This window comes from Cetorhinus maximus, chromosome 8 (genome assembly GCF_964194155.1).
Source record: "Cetorhinus maximus chromosome 8, sCetMax3.hap1.1, whole genome shotgun sequence".
Classification (NCBI taxonomy): Eukaryota; Metazoa; Chordata; class Chondrichthyes; order Lamniformes; family Cetorhinidae; genus Cetorhinus; species Cetorhinus maximus.
The window spans coordinates 30,169,966-30,189,198 of record NC_135886.1 but is presented as its reverse complement, the minus strand read 5'-3'; the positions used below and the strand labels follow the sequence as shown (position 1 = coordinate 30,189,198).

The 19,233-nt window shown below is 44.5% G+C and overlaps 2 protein-coding genes across 4 annotated transcripts in view; one reads left to right on the top strand and one right to left on the bottom strand.

Annotated features, from left to right (window-relative positions):
- The window catches only part of rnpep (arginyl aminopeptidase (aminopeptidase B)), a 30,338-nt gene extending 20,284 nt beyond the window's left edge, over positions 1-10,054 (bottom strand). The window contains exons 1-3 of one of the 3 annotated variants that reach the window (XM_078546615.1): positions 9,576-10,054; positions 2,754-2,894; positions 1,374-1,525 (exon numbers count right to left, since the gene is read on the bottom strand). In XM_078546615.1, the coding sequence (XP_078402741.1) occupies positions 1,374-1,525; positions 2,754-2,894; positions 9,576-9,959 (677 nt within the window). In that variant the 5' untranslated portion in view covers positions 9,960-10,054. Of the gene's footprint in view, positions 1-1,373; positions 1,526-2,753; positions 2,895-2,949; positions 3,091-9,575 lie in introns of all 3 variants that reach the window. The other 2 variants (XM_078546617.1, XM_078546616.1) reach the window with 2 other exon arrangements.
- Positions 1-19,233, top strand: part of LOC144683536 (peptidase inhibitor 16-like) — a 697,419-nt gene that overhangs the window by 237,462 nt on the left and 440,724 nt on the right. The gene's annotated exons all lie outside the window — the stretch shown is intronic.

Below are 19,233 nucleotides of genomic sequence, written 5' to 3'. Positions count from 1 at the left end.
TGCTACTTTCCCCATGAAAAGCAGGAGAGGCTACTCAACAGGCGTATGGCATCCACGAAGTGCAGAGCCTTGATGATGGCAAATACTTGACCATTGACATCCATATAAACAATCCTGCAGTATGTACGAAAGGAAGATTCACTGAACTACTACACAAGTTGCACAATCACAAACAGAACCTTATGTAGAAACTACAGTTTCCCTACATTAACAGCCCTCATTTTACTACAGATCCCTTAACAATATGCTCTAATTATCATGAGCTTTACTATCAACGCTTTGATTCCTGCCACCTATAACATTCATGCATCCTTTCTAACAATAAATCTAATATAAACCATAAGTTCCACAGAAGGTGAAATCAGTTTATTGACCTACTCAATGTCCCTTCTTCAATGTTTCCTTCTCTGTTGCTGGCGTTTGATCAGAGTGTGGAGTGTATGTGTTGCCAAGTACCTGGTCTCATGCTCCCTTGTAAGTGGCACCTTTGAGATATGCAAATTGAGTGCTTTGACACTGCACTTTGATATCTCATTGTGTGGTGGGCTATGTGCTTGGTGCAAACATAGTACATACATTCGCATCCTGTGTGGATAAACTTTTGCCAACTTTACCATAAAACTTTTCTTCAGTCTAGTGAGCACCTCCAAAGACCTATGGACATGGGACGTACACTTACTCAGGTAATGCCCTCTTTCTATAAAGGTGGAGGGTTCCCCTTATCCCAGTAAAAATCAGCTGCTCCAGCTGTTTTCACCCCAGACTCGTGTGCCAGAAAAATGAACAGCAATCCTTTCAGAAGTCCTGCATTTCTCATTCCCCACCCACCTACTGCCATAATAGATAAACGTACAATATTGCAGATGCTGGAAACCTGAAACAAAAACAGTTCCAGCATTTTCTATTTTTGCTGCCATAATAGCCTCTGTGCACGTAGAAAGTATAGATACAGCATAGCTAAATTAGATGACATTGCTGAATCTGGTGACATCTGCAGGCTTCCACAACTGCATTCTCCCCAACTGGAGAATCATACCTGAAAAACATCCTACATAAATACACTGTGCATCACCTCACATAAAAGTAACCATATAACATAACTAGGAGTGAAAACAATCAGGATTCACTTAATTCTTCAAATATATGCCCAATTGTAATCTGACAATTTACTCATTTTAATGCAGAAATGTTCTAAACCTCTCAACAAGATAACTACCCAAGGGACTTGCTGAAACCATAAAGAACTTTCATTTTTTAATCAATAGGAATTGAGTAATGGTGAAATAGCATGCTGGCAAAAACAGAAAAATGACTTGTCAGTGCTTTTAAAGTCAAATCGCTTTAAGGTAGCTAGACAAAGAGAAAGAACTCACCTTGGTCCAACTTCTGCAGAGACAATGTCACCGACTGCTAAAGCAACCAGGTATGAAGGAATTGGGTGATCCATTTTGAAGTGGAATATGTTTTCCTTTTCATCATGCTCCCAATTAGTTGCACTCATAACTGCTGTAAATCCTTCAGGAACCTAAAAAGACAAATAATAGTTAACATTAAAAATTCCACACTTCTTTGTCTAAGAGAAATACCTTCAGTTCATATCCATGTTGAAGCAAAAATCAAGGGTTGATGGAACATTAATTGGCCAGATTAGATTTGTCTTTTTTTTTGTGGAGGAGAACATATACCTGGTAATTGGTCAGATTGTCAGGCAGATGATAGTGTCATTGCTGCACTGGAGCAGCTGGGCTAGAGGAGCCACCAGAGCATGGGATCTGGCATTTGTGAACAGTGTCTGATCTCTGATGTTGATGTTGCAGTTGGTATTTTTAATGTTTTATATAGATTTAATAAGTCCAAAGGAATATTCTGCCAAGACAAACTAATTTTGGTTACCTATTTGTTAGGGAGAGGATACTTGGATTTCCCTCAATGTGGAACTTGAAAGCCATTGTCCAATTGTCTTTTGCTTTTAAAATGACCAGTGCTGAATATTCAGTCTGTAAAGACAATTGAAATTTGGTTCTGTCTTAAAATTGCTGGATTTTAAATTCCAGTGACAGACACAGCCAAATACATCTTTATTCAGCCCAGACTACTTGGATATTTCTTAATTCATATATTCCCCTGGATCAAGAGCACATGAAAAGTTTTTATTCCAACATCATTTTGCCTCATTTTACAAAATTCACATCTGGTGTAGCAATTGACAAAATTTAAATATTTAATAACCATAGCTGTAGTTGGTTTATCATTTCCCATTGTCATTGTCTTAAAACTGCTTTGCAGATGAGTTCTGGAGGCAGGCACTTTGCGTGGACTTTTCCATTCAATGTCATGAGCCTGCCCAGTAAGAATGAAGGTGGGGATGGAGGGCAATGGGTCCATATTCCAATTCATGGCACCACATTCATGACACCACTCAAAGAGGGAATACTGCACAGATCATTTGCTCAAAGTGTGCCTCAGACCTCAGCTTTGCAGCATTAAAACTGTCAATTAAAAAGTGATGAGCAAACAAATCCCAGTTTAAAACATTTAGAATCACGTAACGATTTAGATAAACTCAACTGAAAATATTAAAAGGAACAGGGATTAAAAGGATTATCAATCACTTCTCTTAAGCAGACAAATTGTACATAGCCTCAGAATAAATTCAAAACAATCTATGATTATTCTGTGCAGTGTGTGCAGTTTTCAACCCTCATCACCTCAGTTACATTAAATTTACAGAGGAAAAGAATCATAGGCCTTACCTTAATGGAGGCAGAGTAAGTACTCTTAACTGCAGGAGTATCAAAACAAGGGAAGAAGGATCTGTTCAAGACAGCTTGACCTTGGGTGAAGAGGTATGGCTTTACTTTTCCTGCCGTCTGTTCAGGGTTCAGCCAAACAACCTAACAAAAAGAAAACATTGACAAGCCATATTCATGCAGAGTTGCGGCATTTTACCTGCACAGCAGCAGAGTACATGCTCTTCCTGCCTGGAGTGTGGAAGGAGGGGAAGAAAGACCTATTGAACACAGGAAAGCCAGATGTATACAGAAAAGGCTTCTCTTTATTGGCAGTCTGTGCTGGATGAAGCCAGGAAATCTGGAGTGGCAAAAGGCAAAGCAATATATTAAATTTTACATTGAAAAAACATTAGCAAAATAGCAAGGAATATAAGGTTCAGTTTTTGTGGGGGTAGGGAGAAACGAGGCTGGCAGAGAACGAAAACCCAATGGGGAAGCATCTTTTTATTCTGTTATCTACATCCACTCACTCCGTTCCTCATCACATTTGACTGACACTGTGGAGCTCTAGTAATGAGCAAAATGCACTTCAAAATGCAAGATCCACACATGCAAAATCCAACCAGTTCTCAAACTGTGAGTTGTACCCTATAGTGGGTCATGACAGATTTAAGAACATGTATACAACTTTCATGATTTTAAAGATGGTTTAGCAACAATGTTCATGGTAAATGTGTATAGCAACAACTAAAATAACTGCATAATGGCTACACTGCAAAAAGTACCAATTGGCTATTAAGTGCTTTGGGAGATCCTATGGTTTTGAAAGCTGCTGTATAATTCCAAGTCCTTTCCCTCTCCTTTTTAAATTTACGCTACTTTTTCAAAATGATCACATTTGGCCTATTGTACCCTACAGATTCTTTTCCCCAATCAAAGACTGCCAGGTTGCCAAACATCTCCAAGATTACTCAAACACCAATAAAATCCAGTTTGATGGATCAGCGTTAACTTCAAGGTCTGAACCAATACTGCAAACCTACTCCAACTGGACATTAAAAACAGGTCTTCAGCTCATCACATTGATCCTTATTAAAGTGATATTATATTTAAGAACAGTTCACTTCCCTTTAGGCTCCAGTAACAACCCACAAAACAAAACTGCTTTAAGAGGGCATCCAGTAGCTTCTTGACATTTACAATACAGTGTTTCCAAGGCAATTAAATTCAGTTCAATGAGGAAATCCACTCCATTTAATATCATGAGAGATCTGTGAACTGCATATAGTTTTCAAGTCATCAGGGGAATTGGGTCTCTTGTGCGCTCTGTCCTTCTAGGTAGTTGCTGCAGGCATAACACCACCAGAAACTGTGTCATATACCAAATTAATTTAGCTAATCATTAAAATACAAAAACATATCAGCACCACAAAATTTTCAATCTTGTCTAGGCTAAATTTTAAGTAAAATCTTAATAAAAAGGCCCCATAGTTGTATCATTATATTACTTGCATACAAATATTTAATAATTTTTGAAATTTTTCTCCCTATGATTGCATTAAACCATTTAAAATAAATTGATTAATGCCTCCACTAAAGTAGTGCAGGATGGAAATTCTGACAAATATATTCAGTGATTTAGTAATCAGTGGCGTAATTTCAGTACCAAAGTTTATGAATATTGGTTCAAAGGTTAGAGTGATAAGAACCAGATTGGGGAGGGGAGGGGGGGGGGGGGGGGGGGGAGAGAGAGAGAGAGAGAGGTGGTTGGTGTAGTTGTCTGGTTGTCTGTGAAGGCCAGAGCTGAATAATGGAGAAGTGTAAATGAACAGGAATCCTGGAGTTTTCACTTACAATTCTCAAAAGTAGTATATAACATTTCCTCTCAAGAGATTAAATAGGTGAAGTAGAGACCACAACACAATAAATAGTACATGGTTTGGAGAAGGACCAGATGTGTTGAATTGAGTGTTCCTTTTCCCATCCCACGTCTACCATCCCCGCCACCCCTTAAACCAGCTTACATTTCACCTCTTTTCTATTTTTCCTTAGTTCTGTTGAAGAGTCATACCGACTCGAAACGTTAACTGTGTTCCTCTCCGTAGATGCTGCTAGACCTGCTGAGTTTTTCCTGGTATTTTTATTTTTGTTTTAAAACTATTCATTTGTTTTCACATTTTCTATACTCAGAATGTTAATACTTCCTGATTCAATTAGACTGAATACAAATATTACAACTACTACAACAGTTATGGATCATTACTATATACAATAAGTTTGAAGTTGAGGAAAATTATCTTACTACACTTTTAGCAACTAGACAAAGTATCAAAAAAGGCAACATGTTACTTGATACATGAATTTTAAATCAAATTAAACTTGATAGGTACATTTCAGTTTTTAAATACAATAACCAGAACACCATGCCGTCTGGCACCTGCATTCAATGATAATTAAACCGATCGGAAGGTGAGTTTGGTTTGAGAATATGAATTCCTAGCATAGGGTAAATATTTTTAGTTTTGGGAAGGATTACAAAGATATAATATTTATCAGTGATGCCTTACACTCAGCAGTTTCTGTACCCGAACCAAAGGATTTTTAAAAGGAAACACATCAGCATCTTGCGCAAGGCACATGACAATGAAACTTTAAAAAAATCTAATGCTGACAAATCATCCACACCACAATGAATATATTACTCCACACCAAAACTGTCTGAAATCTGTCTAAATAACATCACAAAATAATTTTAAAACATGGTTCTAAATTATTTATTATGTACACCATCAGAAGGATAAATGTTCAAAGCACAGGATGAGGCTGTTCAGCCCTTTGAATCTGTGCCAGCTCATTGTTAAAGCAATTCAAAACTAATGCCACTGCCCTGCTCTTTCCCAATGCATCTTCTTGTTTCAAATATTTATCCAATTTTGCCTTAAAATAGTGTCAGCCTTAAACACCATTTGACCAGACACCCATGACACACAAAGAAATGCACTCTCAATTTAATCTTAGCGACAATCTTAAGTGGATAATTCCTCATCATTGACTCCCCAAGAAGAAATTACCTATCTCCAATCAACCTATAGAAACACCTCAATATTTAAGTTTCAATTAAATTGCCTCAACCTTCTCTGCTACACAATGGATAGTGTTAAGTGGAACGCATGTATCAGAGACGGATACAGAATAGAAAATCAGTTACTGTATCACTGCCAACATAACGTGCAAACCAGGGGCACTCGATGGTTTAATTTCCGCATTATATCTTTAAAGCCCCCACCACAGGTACCACTCAGTGGATCTGGAAAGAATGCATCAGTTCTATGAAGGCAGGGCTGAAACTGAAAGTCTTACTGGGAAGAATGCATCAGTTCTATGAAGGCAGGGCTGAAACTGAAAGTCTTACTGAATGAGTAAACTAAAACAGCCAGTTCAAATTCAGTCATTACGACCTATAGATTTTGCATAAACTATTGTCATCTAGGCCAGTGGTTCTGAAACTTGGTTAAAGGACAACTTTTCAAATTGTTTGGTAATCACAGATCCCGATCTAAATGATATTGTGAACTTCTTGCACATTTACATTTCTGAATGTAAAATTAATCAGTGTCTTGTTAAAGGCCCATGATTTAGTAAACATTGATGTGACTGCTGAAGTGAAAATGATTCTTTCATTCAGCTGAGAGGTTGAGCAACCTGCCTGCTGAATTTTCATCACACACCTCCCTGCTCTTACTGGTGTAAGGTTAGGCTCTGTGGCTCCTGTTCAGAAGACTGGCACTGTTTCAAGTGTAACCTTCCACCACACACGTATTCACTGCATAGCTACTGAGTGTTTCAATGTTCCCACCCCACCAGTTTGCCTGAATTGGAACATCAACAGGTTGTGCAGCATTACTGTGATTGAAACACCACCCATGACGAAGATAAAAGCAAAAAACTGTTGATGCTGGAAATCCAAAACAAAAACAAAAATACCAGGAAGAACTCAGCAGGTCTGGCAGCATCTGCGGAGAGGAGCACAGTTAACGTTTCGAGTCCGTATGACTCTTCAACAGAACTAAGGAAAAGTAGAAAAGAGGTGAAATATAAGCTGGGGGGGGGGACACAAGAAGAGCTGGATAGAGGGCCAGTGATAGGTGGAGATAACCAAAAGATGTCACAGACAAAAGGACAGAGGTATTGAAGGTGGTGATATTATCTAAAGGAATGTGCTAATTAAAGGTAGACAGCAGGATGAGCAAGGTACAGATAGCCCTAGTGGGGGTGGGGTGGGGTGAAGGAATCGAAAAAGGCTAAAAGGTAGAGATGAAACAATGGATGGAAATACATTTAAAAATAATGGAAATAGGTGGGAAAAGAAAAATCTATATAAATTATTGGAAAAAACAAAAAGGAGGGAGAAAATCTGAAAGGGGGTGGGGATGGAGGAGAGAGTTCATGATCTAAAATTGTTGAACTCAACATTCAGTCTGGAAGGCTATAAAGTGCCTAGTCGGAAGATGAGGTGCTGTTCCTCCAGTTTGCGTTGAGCTTCACTGGAACAATGCAGCAATCCAAGGACGGACATGTGGGCATGAGAGCAGGGTGGAGTGTTAAAATGGCAAGCGACAGGGAGGTCTGGGTAATGCTTGCGGACAGACCGAAGGTGTTCTGCAAAGCGGTCACCCAGTCTGCGTTTGGTCTCTCCAATGTGGAGGAAACTGCATTGGGAGCAATGAATGCAGTAGACTAAATTGAGGGAAGTGCAAGTGAAATGCTGCTTCACTTGAAAGGTGTGTTTGGGCCCTTGGACGGTGAGGAGAGGGGAAGTAAAAGGGCAGGTGTTGCACCTTCTGCGGTTGCATGGGAAGGTGCCGTGGGAGGGGGTTGAGGTGTAGGGGGTGATGGAGGAGTGGACCAGGGTGTCCCGGAGGGAATGATCCCTGTGGAATGCTGCCTGGGGGGGGGGGGGGGGGGCGAAGGGAAGATGTGTTTGGTGGTGGCATCATGCTGGAGTTGGCGGAGGATGATCCTTTGAATGCGGAGGCTGGTGGGGTGATAAGTGAGGACAAGGGGGACCCTATCATGTGTGAGGCCCTCACACCTTCTTCTCCCTCCCAGAAACATGATAGGGTCCCCCTTGTCCTCACTTATCACCCCACCAGCCTCCGCATTCAAAGGATCATCCTCCGCCATTTCCGCCAACTCCAGCATGATGCCACCACCAAACACATCTTCCCTTCGCGCCCCCCAGCAGCATTCCGCAGGGATCGTTCCCTCCTGGACACCCTGGTCCACTCCTCCATCACCCCTACACCTCAACCCCCTCCCACGGCACCTTCCCATGCAACCGCAGAAGGTGCAACACCTGCCCCTTCACTTCCTCTCTCCTCACCGTCCAAGGGCCCAAACACTCCTTTCAAGTGAAGCAGCATTTCACTTGCACTTCCCTCAATTTAGTCTACTGCATTCATTGCTCCCAATGCAGTTTCCTCTACATTGGAGAGACCAAACGCAGACTGGGTGACCGCTTTGCAGAACTCCCTTCGGTCTGTCCGCAAGCATTACCCAGACTTCCCTGTCGCTTGCCATTTCAACACTCCACCCTGCTCTCATGCCCACATGTCCATCCTTGGATTGCTGCATTGTTCCAGTGAAGCTCAACGCAAACTGGAGGAACAGCACCTCATCTTCCGACTAGGCACTTTACAGTCTTCCAGACTGAATATTGAGTTCAACAATTTTAGATCATAAACTCTCTCCTCCATCCCCACCCCATTTCAGATTTTCTCCCTCCTTTTTGTTTTTTCCAATAATTTATATAGATTTTTCTTTTCCCATCTATTTCCATTATTTTTAAATGTATTTCCATCCATTGTTTCATCTCTACCTTTTAGCCTTTTTCGATTCCTTCACCCCACCCCACCCCCACTAGGGCTATCTGTACCTTGCTCATCCTGCTTTCTACCTTTAATCAGCACATTCCTTTAGATAATATCACCACCTTCAACACCTCTTTGTCCTTTTGTCTGTGACATCTTTTGGTTATCTCCCCACTATCACTGGCCCTCTATCCAGCTCTTCTTGTCCCACCCCCCTTAAACCAGCTTATTTTTCACCTCTTTTCTATTTTTCCTTAGTTCTGCTGAAGAGTCATACGGACTCGAAACGTTAACTGTGCTCCTCTCCACAGATGTTGCCAGACCTGCTGAGTTTTTCCAGGTATTTTTGTTTTTGTTTTGGACCACCCATAACTAGGATGGTCAACAGTGCATGCCTTAGCCACAGCATCACAGCAACAAGTCTCATTCACATTATTGGTTCTTTCCCCAAGGACCTGAAAAATTCTCCTTCATGTCTGCTCCAAACCATTAAAATATATATCAAAATGTATGAGCAATCAGGACTGTGGAATACTTGGATTCCACTTTAAAGCAAATCACATCACAATTTTAAATGCTAGAATATTCTGATGCAACTGTTGTAGCTCGTTTAATTTGCGAGTTTAACACAGACCCATATTTAACTGGACATCAGCTCCTATCTCCTTAAATCCCTACACCTCTTTTACAACCCTCATTAAAGCCCAATCACGAAACAAACCTGCCCGTACCAATTTCTCTCCTCAACTCAACCTCCTTTCAGACCCCTGCGAAGGGATTTTGTTTTATGAATTAAAAGGGTGCTACATAAATGAAAGTTGCTGACTCACAGGAAGAGGCCATTCAGCCTCTCCAGATTGTATCTTAACTCCATCTTCCCCCAACACCTCTTAACAAGAAAAGCCTATCAATCTCAGCTTGGCGATTTTTTAAACTTGGGGGTAAATCCCAACCTGCAGCAGCAACCACTCACCCCGGGTCCATCGGTTGCCATGTAGTCGATGACCACTTGCAGCTGGTCGCCATGTCGACATGGGCCGGCTAAGGTCAGCACCAGGGTGCAGCCATAGTTGGTGAAGGGCTGGATTTCGAAACGCAGGGGCACCGACTGGGCATCTCCGCCGCCACAACGCGCCGACACCGACTGGACGCGGAGGCTGGGGTGAGCGTCCAGGCGGAGCTCCTGCTCCCCGCCGCCTCCATCGGGCCGCAGGCAGCTCAGCTCCAACACCTCGCGACCCTCCAGCTGCCGCCGGTCGAAATCCACCCGCAGCTCCAGGTGGAAATGCCGGACCCGAAAGTGTCGGAAGCTGGAGGAGGTGGCGGTATCCGTGTGCCTCACCGGCTCCATCGCCATGATCGTATCAAGTGATGGAGGGAGGAGGCGGAGGGGGGCAGGCGGTGAGGCCGCCGCGCAAGCACTTGGGCTACTGACCCCGCCCACTTCTCCCCCACTCTGGCCCCGCCCATTCTTCGTGGTCCCGCCCACACCTCCCACACGTGTCCCGCCCACACCCCTCTGACGTTTCTCGCTCCACAGACCTGCTGAGATTTTCCAGCATTTTCTGTTTTTATTTCAGATTTCCAGCATCCGCAGCATTTTGCTCTTACCTCCTCCCACTCTGTTCCGCCCACTTCCACCATGACCCGCCCCTCACAGGCTGGCCACGCCCCCTCACCAATTAGCCGCGCCCCTGTTGCCTTGGTCCGCTCCTTCCCTCCCACCATGGCCCCGCCCCTCCCTCACCTGCCCCGCCCCCACTCGCCGTGGCCCCGCCCGCTCCCGCCCCCGCTCCATTCACTCTGGCTCCTTTCTCAGTGGCTGCAGCTAAAATCTACATGTTGCAGCTGCTCTCATTTGTAAAAGTGTTTTGGAACAAAATACTCTGCATTTCAAACAACAATCCCACCTGCTGTGTATTCTCCAACATTTTCTGTTTATATCCCACAGTGGTTTTATTCAGGTCACAACAGTCCTAAACTACTTGTGCTAAATCTTGTTTGTGACTGGGGCAGCCCAGTCTCATCGAGACATCTCTTCATGTTGCTGCTTCAGTGCTAACAGTGTGAAGAGGAGGCTGTCCTCTCTCGCCTGTCCTTTTCGTGTGCTGCATAGAACCCTTTGCCGAGTCCATCAGGAAGGATCCGGGCATAAGAGGAGTGACGATCCCAGGCAGTGGAGGCACTCAGGTAAAAGCCTCCCTGTACATGGACGACGTCGCCGTTTTCTGCTCGGATCCGCTGTCGGTGCGCAGACTGATGCACGTCTGCGACCAGTTCGAACTGGCCTCGGGAGCCAAGGTAAATCGTGGGAAGAGCGAGGCCATGTTCTTTGGGAACTGGGCTGACCGATCCTTTGTCCCCTTCACTGTCAGGGCTGACGGCCTGAAGGTGCTGGGGATATGGTTCGGAGGGACCGGGGCATGCGTTAGAAACTGGAAGGAGCGAGTGGCTATGGTGAAAAGGAAACTGGGCATGTGGGAGCGACGCTCCCTCTCCATTGCGGGTAAGAACCTGGTCATCAGGTGTGAGGTACTCTCGCTGTTGCTGTACGTGGCGCAGGTCTGGCCCATTCCACACTCCTGCGCGACGGCGATCACTCGAGCCATCTTCCGCTTTATCTGGAGGTCGAAAATGGATCGTGTCTGCAGGGACGCGATGTACAAGCCTCTAGATAAAGGGGGAAAAAACGTGCCCAACATCGCCCTCATACTGATGGCCACCTTTGTGTGTGGCTGCATCAAGCGGTGCGTCGACCCTCAGTACGCAAACACCAAGTGTCACTACGTGCTGAGGTTCTACCTGTCCCCGGTGTTGCGAAGGATGGGTCTGGCCACGCTGCCGCGGAACGCTCCAAGTAGTTGGACCGTGCCGTACCACCTGTCCCTGGTGGAAAAATTTATGCAGAAAAACACCTTTGACCACAAGTCCATCAGGCAGTGGTCAGCACGTAACGTCCTAGAGGCCCTGAGGGAAAAGGAGAGGGTGGACCCTGTGGGATGGTTCCCCGAGCAGACTGTCAAAGTCATTTGGCAGAATGCCTCATCGCCAGAACTTTCCAACAAGCACCAAGACGTAGCTTGGCTGGTGGTGAGAAAGGCCCTCCCCGTCAGATCCTTCCTACACGCCAGGAAGCTCACCCCCTCTGCACGTTGCCCTCGAGGTGGCTGCGGTGGGGAAGAGACCGTTGTTCACCTCCTTGTGGATTGTGCCTTTGCAAAGAAAGTCTGGAGAGAGATGCAGTGGTTGCTGTCGAGGTTCATCCCGAGCAGTTCTGTGACACAGGACTCTGTCCTCTACGGGCTGTTCCCAGGGACACACACCGAGACAAACATCAACTGCAGCTGGAGGATCATCAACTCGGTGAAAGAGGCGCTTTGGTCTGCCCGAAACTTGTTGGTCTTCCAGCACAAAGAGTTGTCCCCGACCGATTGTTGCGGACTGGCACAATCCAAAGTCCAGGACTACGTGCTGAGGGACGCACTAAAGCTTGGGGCAGCTGCCGCAAAGGCGCAATGGGGAAGGGTCGCTGTCTAAGACCTTTCTACCACAGCGCACCGAGAGACTGGGAACTGTTTAGAGCCCCTCGGGCTGTACAGATCAAAATGAAAGGCTGTAAATGATTGTAATATTGTTTGTACTGATGCACCTGGTGATACATTTTGTAAAAGTTTAACCTGGATTGTACCCTTGTAATGTTGTTTTTGAAATGGTTTTAAATGTGATTGAAGATATTTTATGAATAAAGTATATTTTTACAAAAAAAAAGTGTGAAGAGGCATAAGAGGAGTGACGATCCCAGGCAGTGGAGGCACTCAGGTAAAAGCCTCCCTGTACATGGATGACGTCGCCGTCTTCTGCTTGGATCCGCTGTCGGTGCGCAGACTGATGCACATCTGCGACCAGTTCGAACTGGCCTCGGGAGCCAAGGTAAATCGTGGGAAGAGCGAGGCCATGTTCTTTGGGAACTGGGCCGACCGATCCTTTGTCCCCTTCACTGTCAGGGCTGACGGCCTGAAGGTGCTGGGGATATGGTTCGGAGGGACCGGGGCATGCGTTAGAAACTGGAAGGAGCGAGTGGCTATGGTGAAAAGGAAACTGGGCATGTGGGAGCGACGCTCCCTCTCCATTGCGGGTAAGAACCTGGTCATCAGGTGTGAGGTACTCTCGCTGTTGCTGTACGTGGCGCAGGTCTGGCCCATTCCAGACTCCTGCGCGATGGCGATCACTCGAGCCATCTTCCGCTTTATCTGGAGGTCGAAAATGGATCGTGTCTGCAGGGACGCGATGTACAAGCCTCTAGATAAAGGGGGAAAAAACGTGCCCAACATCGCCCTCATACTGATGGCCACCTTTGTGTGTGGCTGCATCAAGCGGTGCGTCGACCCTCAGTACGCAAACACCAAGTGTCACTACGTGCTGAGGTTCTACCTGTCCCCGGTGTTGCGAAGGATGGGTCTGGCCACGCTGCCGCAGAACGCTCCAAGTAGTTGGACCGTGCCGTACCACCTGTCCCTGGTGGAAAAATTTATGCAGAAAAACACCTTTGACCCCAAGTCCATCAGGCAGTGGTCAGCACGTAACGTCCTAGAGGCCCTGAGGGAAAAGGAGAGGGTGGACCCTGTGGGATGGTTCCCCGAGCAGACTGTCAAAGTCATTTGGCAGAATGCCTCATCGCCAGAACTTTCCAACAAGCACCAAGACGTAGCTTGGCTGGTGGTGAGAAAGGCCCTCCCCGTCAGATCCTTCCTACACGCCAGGAGTCTCACCCCCTCTGCACGTTGCCCTCGAGGTGGCTGTGGTGGGGAAGAGACCGTTGTTCACCTCCTTGTGGATTGTGCCTTTGCAAAGAAAGTCTGGAGAGAGATGCAGTGGTTGCTGTCGAGGTTCATCCCGAGCAGTTCTGTGACACAGGACTCTGTGCTCTACGGGCTGTTCCCAGGGACACACACCGAGACAAACATCAACTGCAGCTGGAGGATGATCAACTCGGTGAAAGAGGCGCTTTGGTCTGCCCGAAACTTGTTGGTCTCCCAGCACAAAGAGTTGTCCCCGACCGATTGTTGCGGACTGGCACAATCCAAAGTCCAGGACTACGTGCTGAGGGACGCACTAAAGCTTGGGGCAGCTGCCGCAAAGGCGCAATGGGGAAGGGTCGCTGTCTAAGACCTTTCTACCACAGCGCACTGAGAGACTGGGAACTGTTTAGAGCCCCTCGGGCTGTACAGATCAAAATGAAAGGCTGTAAATGATTGTAATATTGTTTGTACTGATGCACCTGGTGATACATTTTGTAAAAGTTTAACCTGGATTGTACCCTTGTAATGTTGTTTTTGAAATGGTTTGGAATGTGATTGAAGATATTTTATGAATAAATTATATTTTTACAAAAAAAAAGTGTGAAGAGGTCAATTCTTCCAGGCGCCGATGGACACCTCTGGAAACCAGCACAAAGTTTCAAAATAAATCTTTGACAATTCCAGAAAGTTGCCACAAATGCAAAACAAAATACTGGAAATCTGAAACAAAAACAAAAATACCTGGAAAAACTCAGCAGGTCTGGCAGCATCTGCGGAGAGGAGCACAGTTAATGTTTTGAGGCCGAATGATCCGCAGTTTTTTTGCTTTTATCTTACTGGAAATCTGAAATTGAAACCAAAAGGATGAAAATGTTCAGTAGGTCTAGCAGCATTTGTGGATCCAGATCACAGTTAATGGGTTGGATTTTACCAGTTGGGTCAGAAACCTGACATCGGCCACAATTCCCTATCTCCCCCCTATCTACTCTGTCCCAGATCCATCACCATTTTGAAAATCTCTATCCAAGCTTAATCGTCTTTTCTCCAAGGAGAACAGCCCCCAGCTTCTCTAATATATACACTTAGCTGAAGTGACGCAACCCTGAAACCATTCTCCTGAATCTTTTCTGCAACCTAACGACTTCGCATCCTTCCTAAAGTGTGGTGCCCAGAATTGGACACTACTCCAATTGAGGCTGAACCAGGGTTTTAGGCTCAGTTCATAGCACCCTCGCCTTTGAATCAGAGGGTTGTGGGTTCATGTCCCACTCCCGGAAACCAAGAACTGTGATTGTACTCGAAAGAGTTGCAATCTGTGACTGTTGATAACTTGAAAGAGTTTCATCATAACTACCTTGCTTTTGTACCCTATGCTCCTATTTAAAAATCCTAGGATACCATATGCTTTATTAATCCCTTTCTCAACCCTGTCACCTTCAATGCTTTGTGCACATATACCCCCAGGTCCCTCTGCTCCTGCATCCCCTTTAGAATTGCATTCTTTCTTTTATATTGTCTCGCCTCATTCTTCCCATCAAAATGAATCACTTCAGACTTCTCTGCATTAAATTTCATCAGCCACTTGTCCATCCATGCCACCAGCCTGCCTGTCTTTTTGAAATCTAAACTATCCTCCTAGTTCACAATACTTCCAAGTTTTGTGTTATCTGCAAATTTTGAAATTGTGCCGTGTACACCAAGGTCTAGGTCACCACAGTTCTGGTCACCACATTAAAGGAAGGATGTGATTGTACTGGAGAGGGTGCAGAGGAGATTCACCAGAATGCTGCCTGGGCTGGAGGGTCTGAGCCATGAGGAAAGATTGGATAGGCTGGGGTTGTTTTCCTTGGAGTAGTGAAGGCTGAGAGGGGACCTGATAGGGGTGTATAAGATTATGAGGGGCATAGTTAGGGTGGATAGGAAGGCACTTTTTCAAATAGTAGAGGAGTCAATAACCAGGGGGCAGAGATTTAAGGGAGGAGGTAGAAGGATAAGAAGGGGGAGTTGAGGAGAAATTTTTTCACCAAGAGGGTGGTGGGAGTCCGGAACTCTCTGCCTGTAAGGGTGCCTGAGTCAGAAACTCTCGTAACATTTAGGATGTAATTAGATATTCACTTACATTGCCATAACCTCCAGGGCTATAGGCCAACCACTGGAAAATGGGTTTAGTGTATTCAGATCTTTGTTGACTGGCGTGGACATGATGGGCAGAATGGTCTCCTTCTATGCTGTAAACATCTATGAGTCTATGAGTCATTAATATAGATGAAGAAAAACAGTGGTCTGAACACTGACCCCTGTGGAACCCCACTGTAAAGCTTCCTCCAGTCTGAAAAACTACTGTTGGCCTACTCTTTGTTTTTTGTCAATCAGCCTATTTCATATTCACACTACCACAATCTCTTTTATTCCATGGGCTTCAACTGTGCTGAAAAGCCTGTTATGCTGCATTTTATCAAATGCCTTTTGGAAGTCCATGTACACATCAACGGCATGACCCTCATTAACCTTCTCTGTTACCTCATCAAAAAAAACTCAAGCTTAACATTTTTAACAGGGAAAATGCTGGAATTTATTATTAAGGAGGTTATAGAAGGGCACTTAGAAAATCTCAATGCAATCAGGCAGAGTCAACATGGTATTGTGAAAGGGAAATTTAGTTTGACTAATAATTTAGAGTTCTTTGAGGAAGTAACAAGCAGCGTGGGTAAAGAGGAAACTTGTGGATGTGGTGTATTTATATTTCCAGAAGGCATTTGACAAGGTGCCATACCAAAGGTTACTACACAAAATAAGAGCTGATGGTGTAGGGGGTAACATATTAGCATGGAAAGAGGATTGGTTAGTTCGCAGGAGACAGAGAGTAGGCATAAACGGGTCATTTTTGAGTTGGCAACATGTAATGAGTGGCGTGCAGCAGGGATCAGTGCTGGAGCCTCAGCAATTTATATGAATGACTTGGATAATGGGATTGAATTGCTAAATGTGCTGATGATACAAAGATAGATAGGAAAATATGTTGTGAAGAGAAATATGTTCTGGCAGGAAACAGAGAGTAGTAGTTAATGGATGTTTTTAGGTTTGGAGGAAGTTTGTAGTGGAGTTCCCCAGGGGTCAGTGTTGAGACCCATGCTTTTCCTGGGCCAGCATTTTCTGTTTGGCATATGGGCCAGTGTGTAAAATGACGCGCAGTGACATCGGGCGTGCATCCCGACACCACGCGTCATTCCGATCTTTTGTTCGGCTGGCGCGCACCGGAGTCGGCTGCGGCCCGCCGAACTGTCAAAGCTCTGTTAAGGCCATTAATAAACTAATTAAAGCAATTGTCAGGGCTGCCTGTCCAACCTTAAGGTTGGCGGGCAAGCGAAAAGCCCAGGCGACCTTCGCATTTTTCATGAAAACTCATCCACGGACGGGATGAGGTTCCATGCAGGGTTTATTAATTAAATAAAAATGTTTATGAAAATTCATAAACATTTCCCAGCTCAAAAGAAGCGCAAGCCCTGACTCTCCCTCCTCCCCCGCCTGCACAGGTAGCGCTGAGCAGTACTGGGCACGTGTCACACTGGGCGGGCCTTAATTGGCCTGCCCACGTAAAATGGCAGCGCGCACCCGCCCGTGCCTGTTCCCAACTGGCCCACCCGACTGGGAGAAAATTCTCCCCCTGATATATATTACTGATCTAGACCTTGGTGTACAGGGCCCAATTTCAAAGTTTGCAGGTGATCCAAAACTCGGAACATTGTGAACTATGAGGAGGATAGTGTAGAACTTCAAAAGGACATAGACAAATTGGTTGAATGGCTGGACAAGTGGCAGATGAAGTTCAATACAGGGAAATATGAAGTGATTCATTTTGGTAGAAATAACATGGAAAGACAGTATAAAATAAGAGGTACAACTCTAAAGTGAGTGCAGGAGCAGAGGGACCTGGGTGTATATGTGCATATTCTTTGAAAGTGGCAGGACAAGTTGAGAGAGTGGTTAATAAAGCATATAGTATCCTGCATTTAATTAATAATGGCATAGAGTACAAGAGCAAGAAGGTTATGTTGAACTTGTGTAAATCACTAGTTTGGCCTCAGCTGGAGTATTGCAACCAGTTCTGGGTGCTGTACTTTAGGAAGGATGTGAAGGTATTGGAGAGAGTGCAGAAAAGATTCACGAGAATGGTTTCTAGGATGAGGAAATTCAGTTATGAGGATAGATTGGAGAAGTTAGGATTGTTTTCTCTTAGAGAAAAGAAGGCTGAGAGGGGATTTGATGGAGGTATTCAAAATAATGAGGGGTCTGACAGAGTAGATAGGGATAAACTTTTTCCACTCAAAAAGGATCGAGAACGAGAGGTCACAGGTTTAAAGTAATTAGTAAAGAGCAATAGTGAAATGAGGAGAAACTTATTCACGCAGTGAGTGGTTAGGGTCTGGAATACTCTTCCGGAGAGTGTGGTGGAGGCAAGTTCAACTGAAGCATTCAAAAGGGAATTAGACTGTTATTTGAAAGGGAAGAATGTGCAGGGTAACAAGGAGAAGGTGGGAGAATGGAACTTGGTGAGTTGGTCATTCGGAGAGCCGTACAGACACAGTGGGCCAAATGGCCTCCTCCTACACCACACCAATTCTGTGATGAGGGCATAAGGAGTCTGTGAAGGAATACGGATTGATTAAGTGAGTGAGCAAAAATTTGGCAGATGGAGTATAATGTGGGAAAATGTGAACTTGTCCATGTTGACAGGAAGAATTAAAAAGCAGCATATTATTTAAATGGAGAGAGATTGCGGAACTCAGATACAGAGGAATCTGGGTGTCCTGGAACATGAATCACAAAAAGTTATTATGAATGTACAGCAAGTGATTAGGAAGGCAAATGGAATGTTGTTGTTTATTGCAAGGGAAATGGAATATAAAAGTAGGGATGCTTTGCTACAGTTGTATAGGGTACTTTTGAGACCACATCTAGAGTACTGTGTACAGTTTTGGTCTCTTTATTGATAAAGGACATAATTGCATTAGAAGCAGTTCAGAGAATATTCACTGGAATGATTCCTGGAATGAGGAGGCCATCCAATGAGGAAAGTTTGGAGAGGTTGGGCCTGTATCCTTTGGAGTTTAGAAGAATGAGAGGTGATTTTATTGAAACATAAAAGATCCTGAGGGGACTTGATAGGGTGGATGCTGAGAGGATGTTTCCCCTTATGGGAGAGACCAGAACTAGGGGACACAGTTTAAAAATAGGGGATCTCCCATTTAAGATGGAGATGAGGAGAAATTATTTTCTATCAGAGAGTCGTGAGTCCATGGAACTCTCTTTCCCAGAAAGAATGGGTGAGGCAGGGTCATTGAATAGTTTTAAGGCGGAGTTAGATAGATTTTTGGTTGACAAGGGAGTCAAAGGATATAGGGGGTAGGAAGGAAAGTGGAGTAGAGGCCACAATCAGGCCTATCCCTGCTTCTAATTCGTATGTTTGTATGTATGTATGTATATACGTTCACAGGGTCCCAACATGCAACACAGATGTAATCCTAGGTTTTGCTGCTCTGGATACTGGAAGATTTGGGCCTTAATTTTGTCCCAAATTATCATTTTGAATTATCAAATTTTGTGCCACCTTGTCCTGCAAGACAGAAGGACCAACATTAGTGAGTGTGTTGCAATTTTTTTGGGTGTCAGGAAGATATAATAATTTTCATAATGTTACTGGAATGTACTTTAGAGTAATAGTGGGGTCTATGTCTATGTCTGCGTGTGCGATTTAATTGAATTAAAGGTAGCTGGTCTGAAGGCTTTGATGTATCAGAAGATAAGCTAGCTTTGAAATGTTAAGTAGGTAAA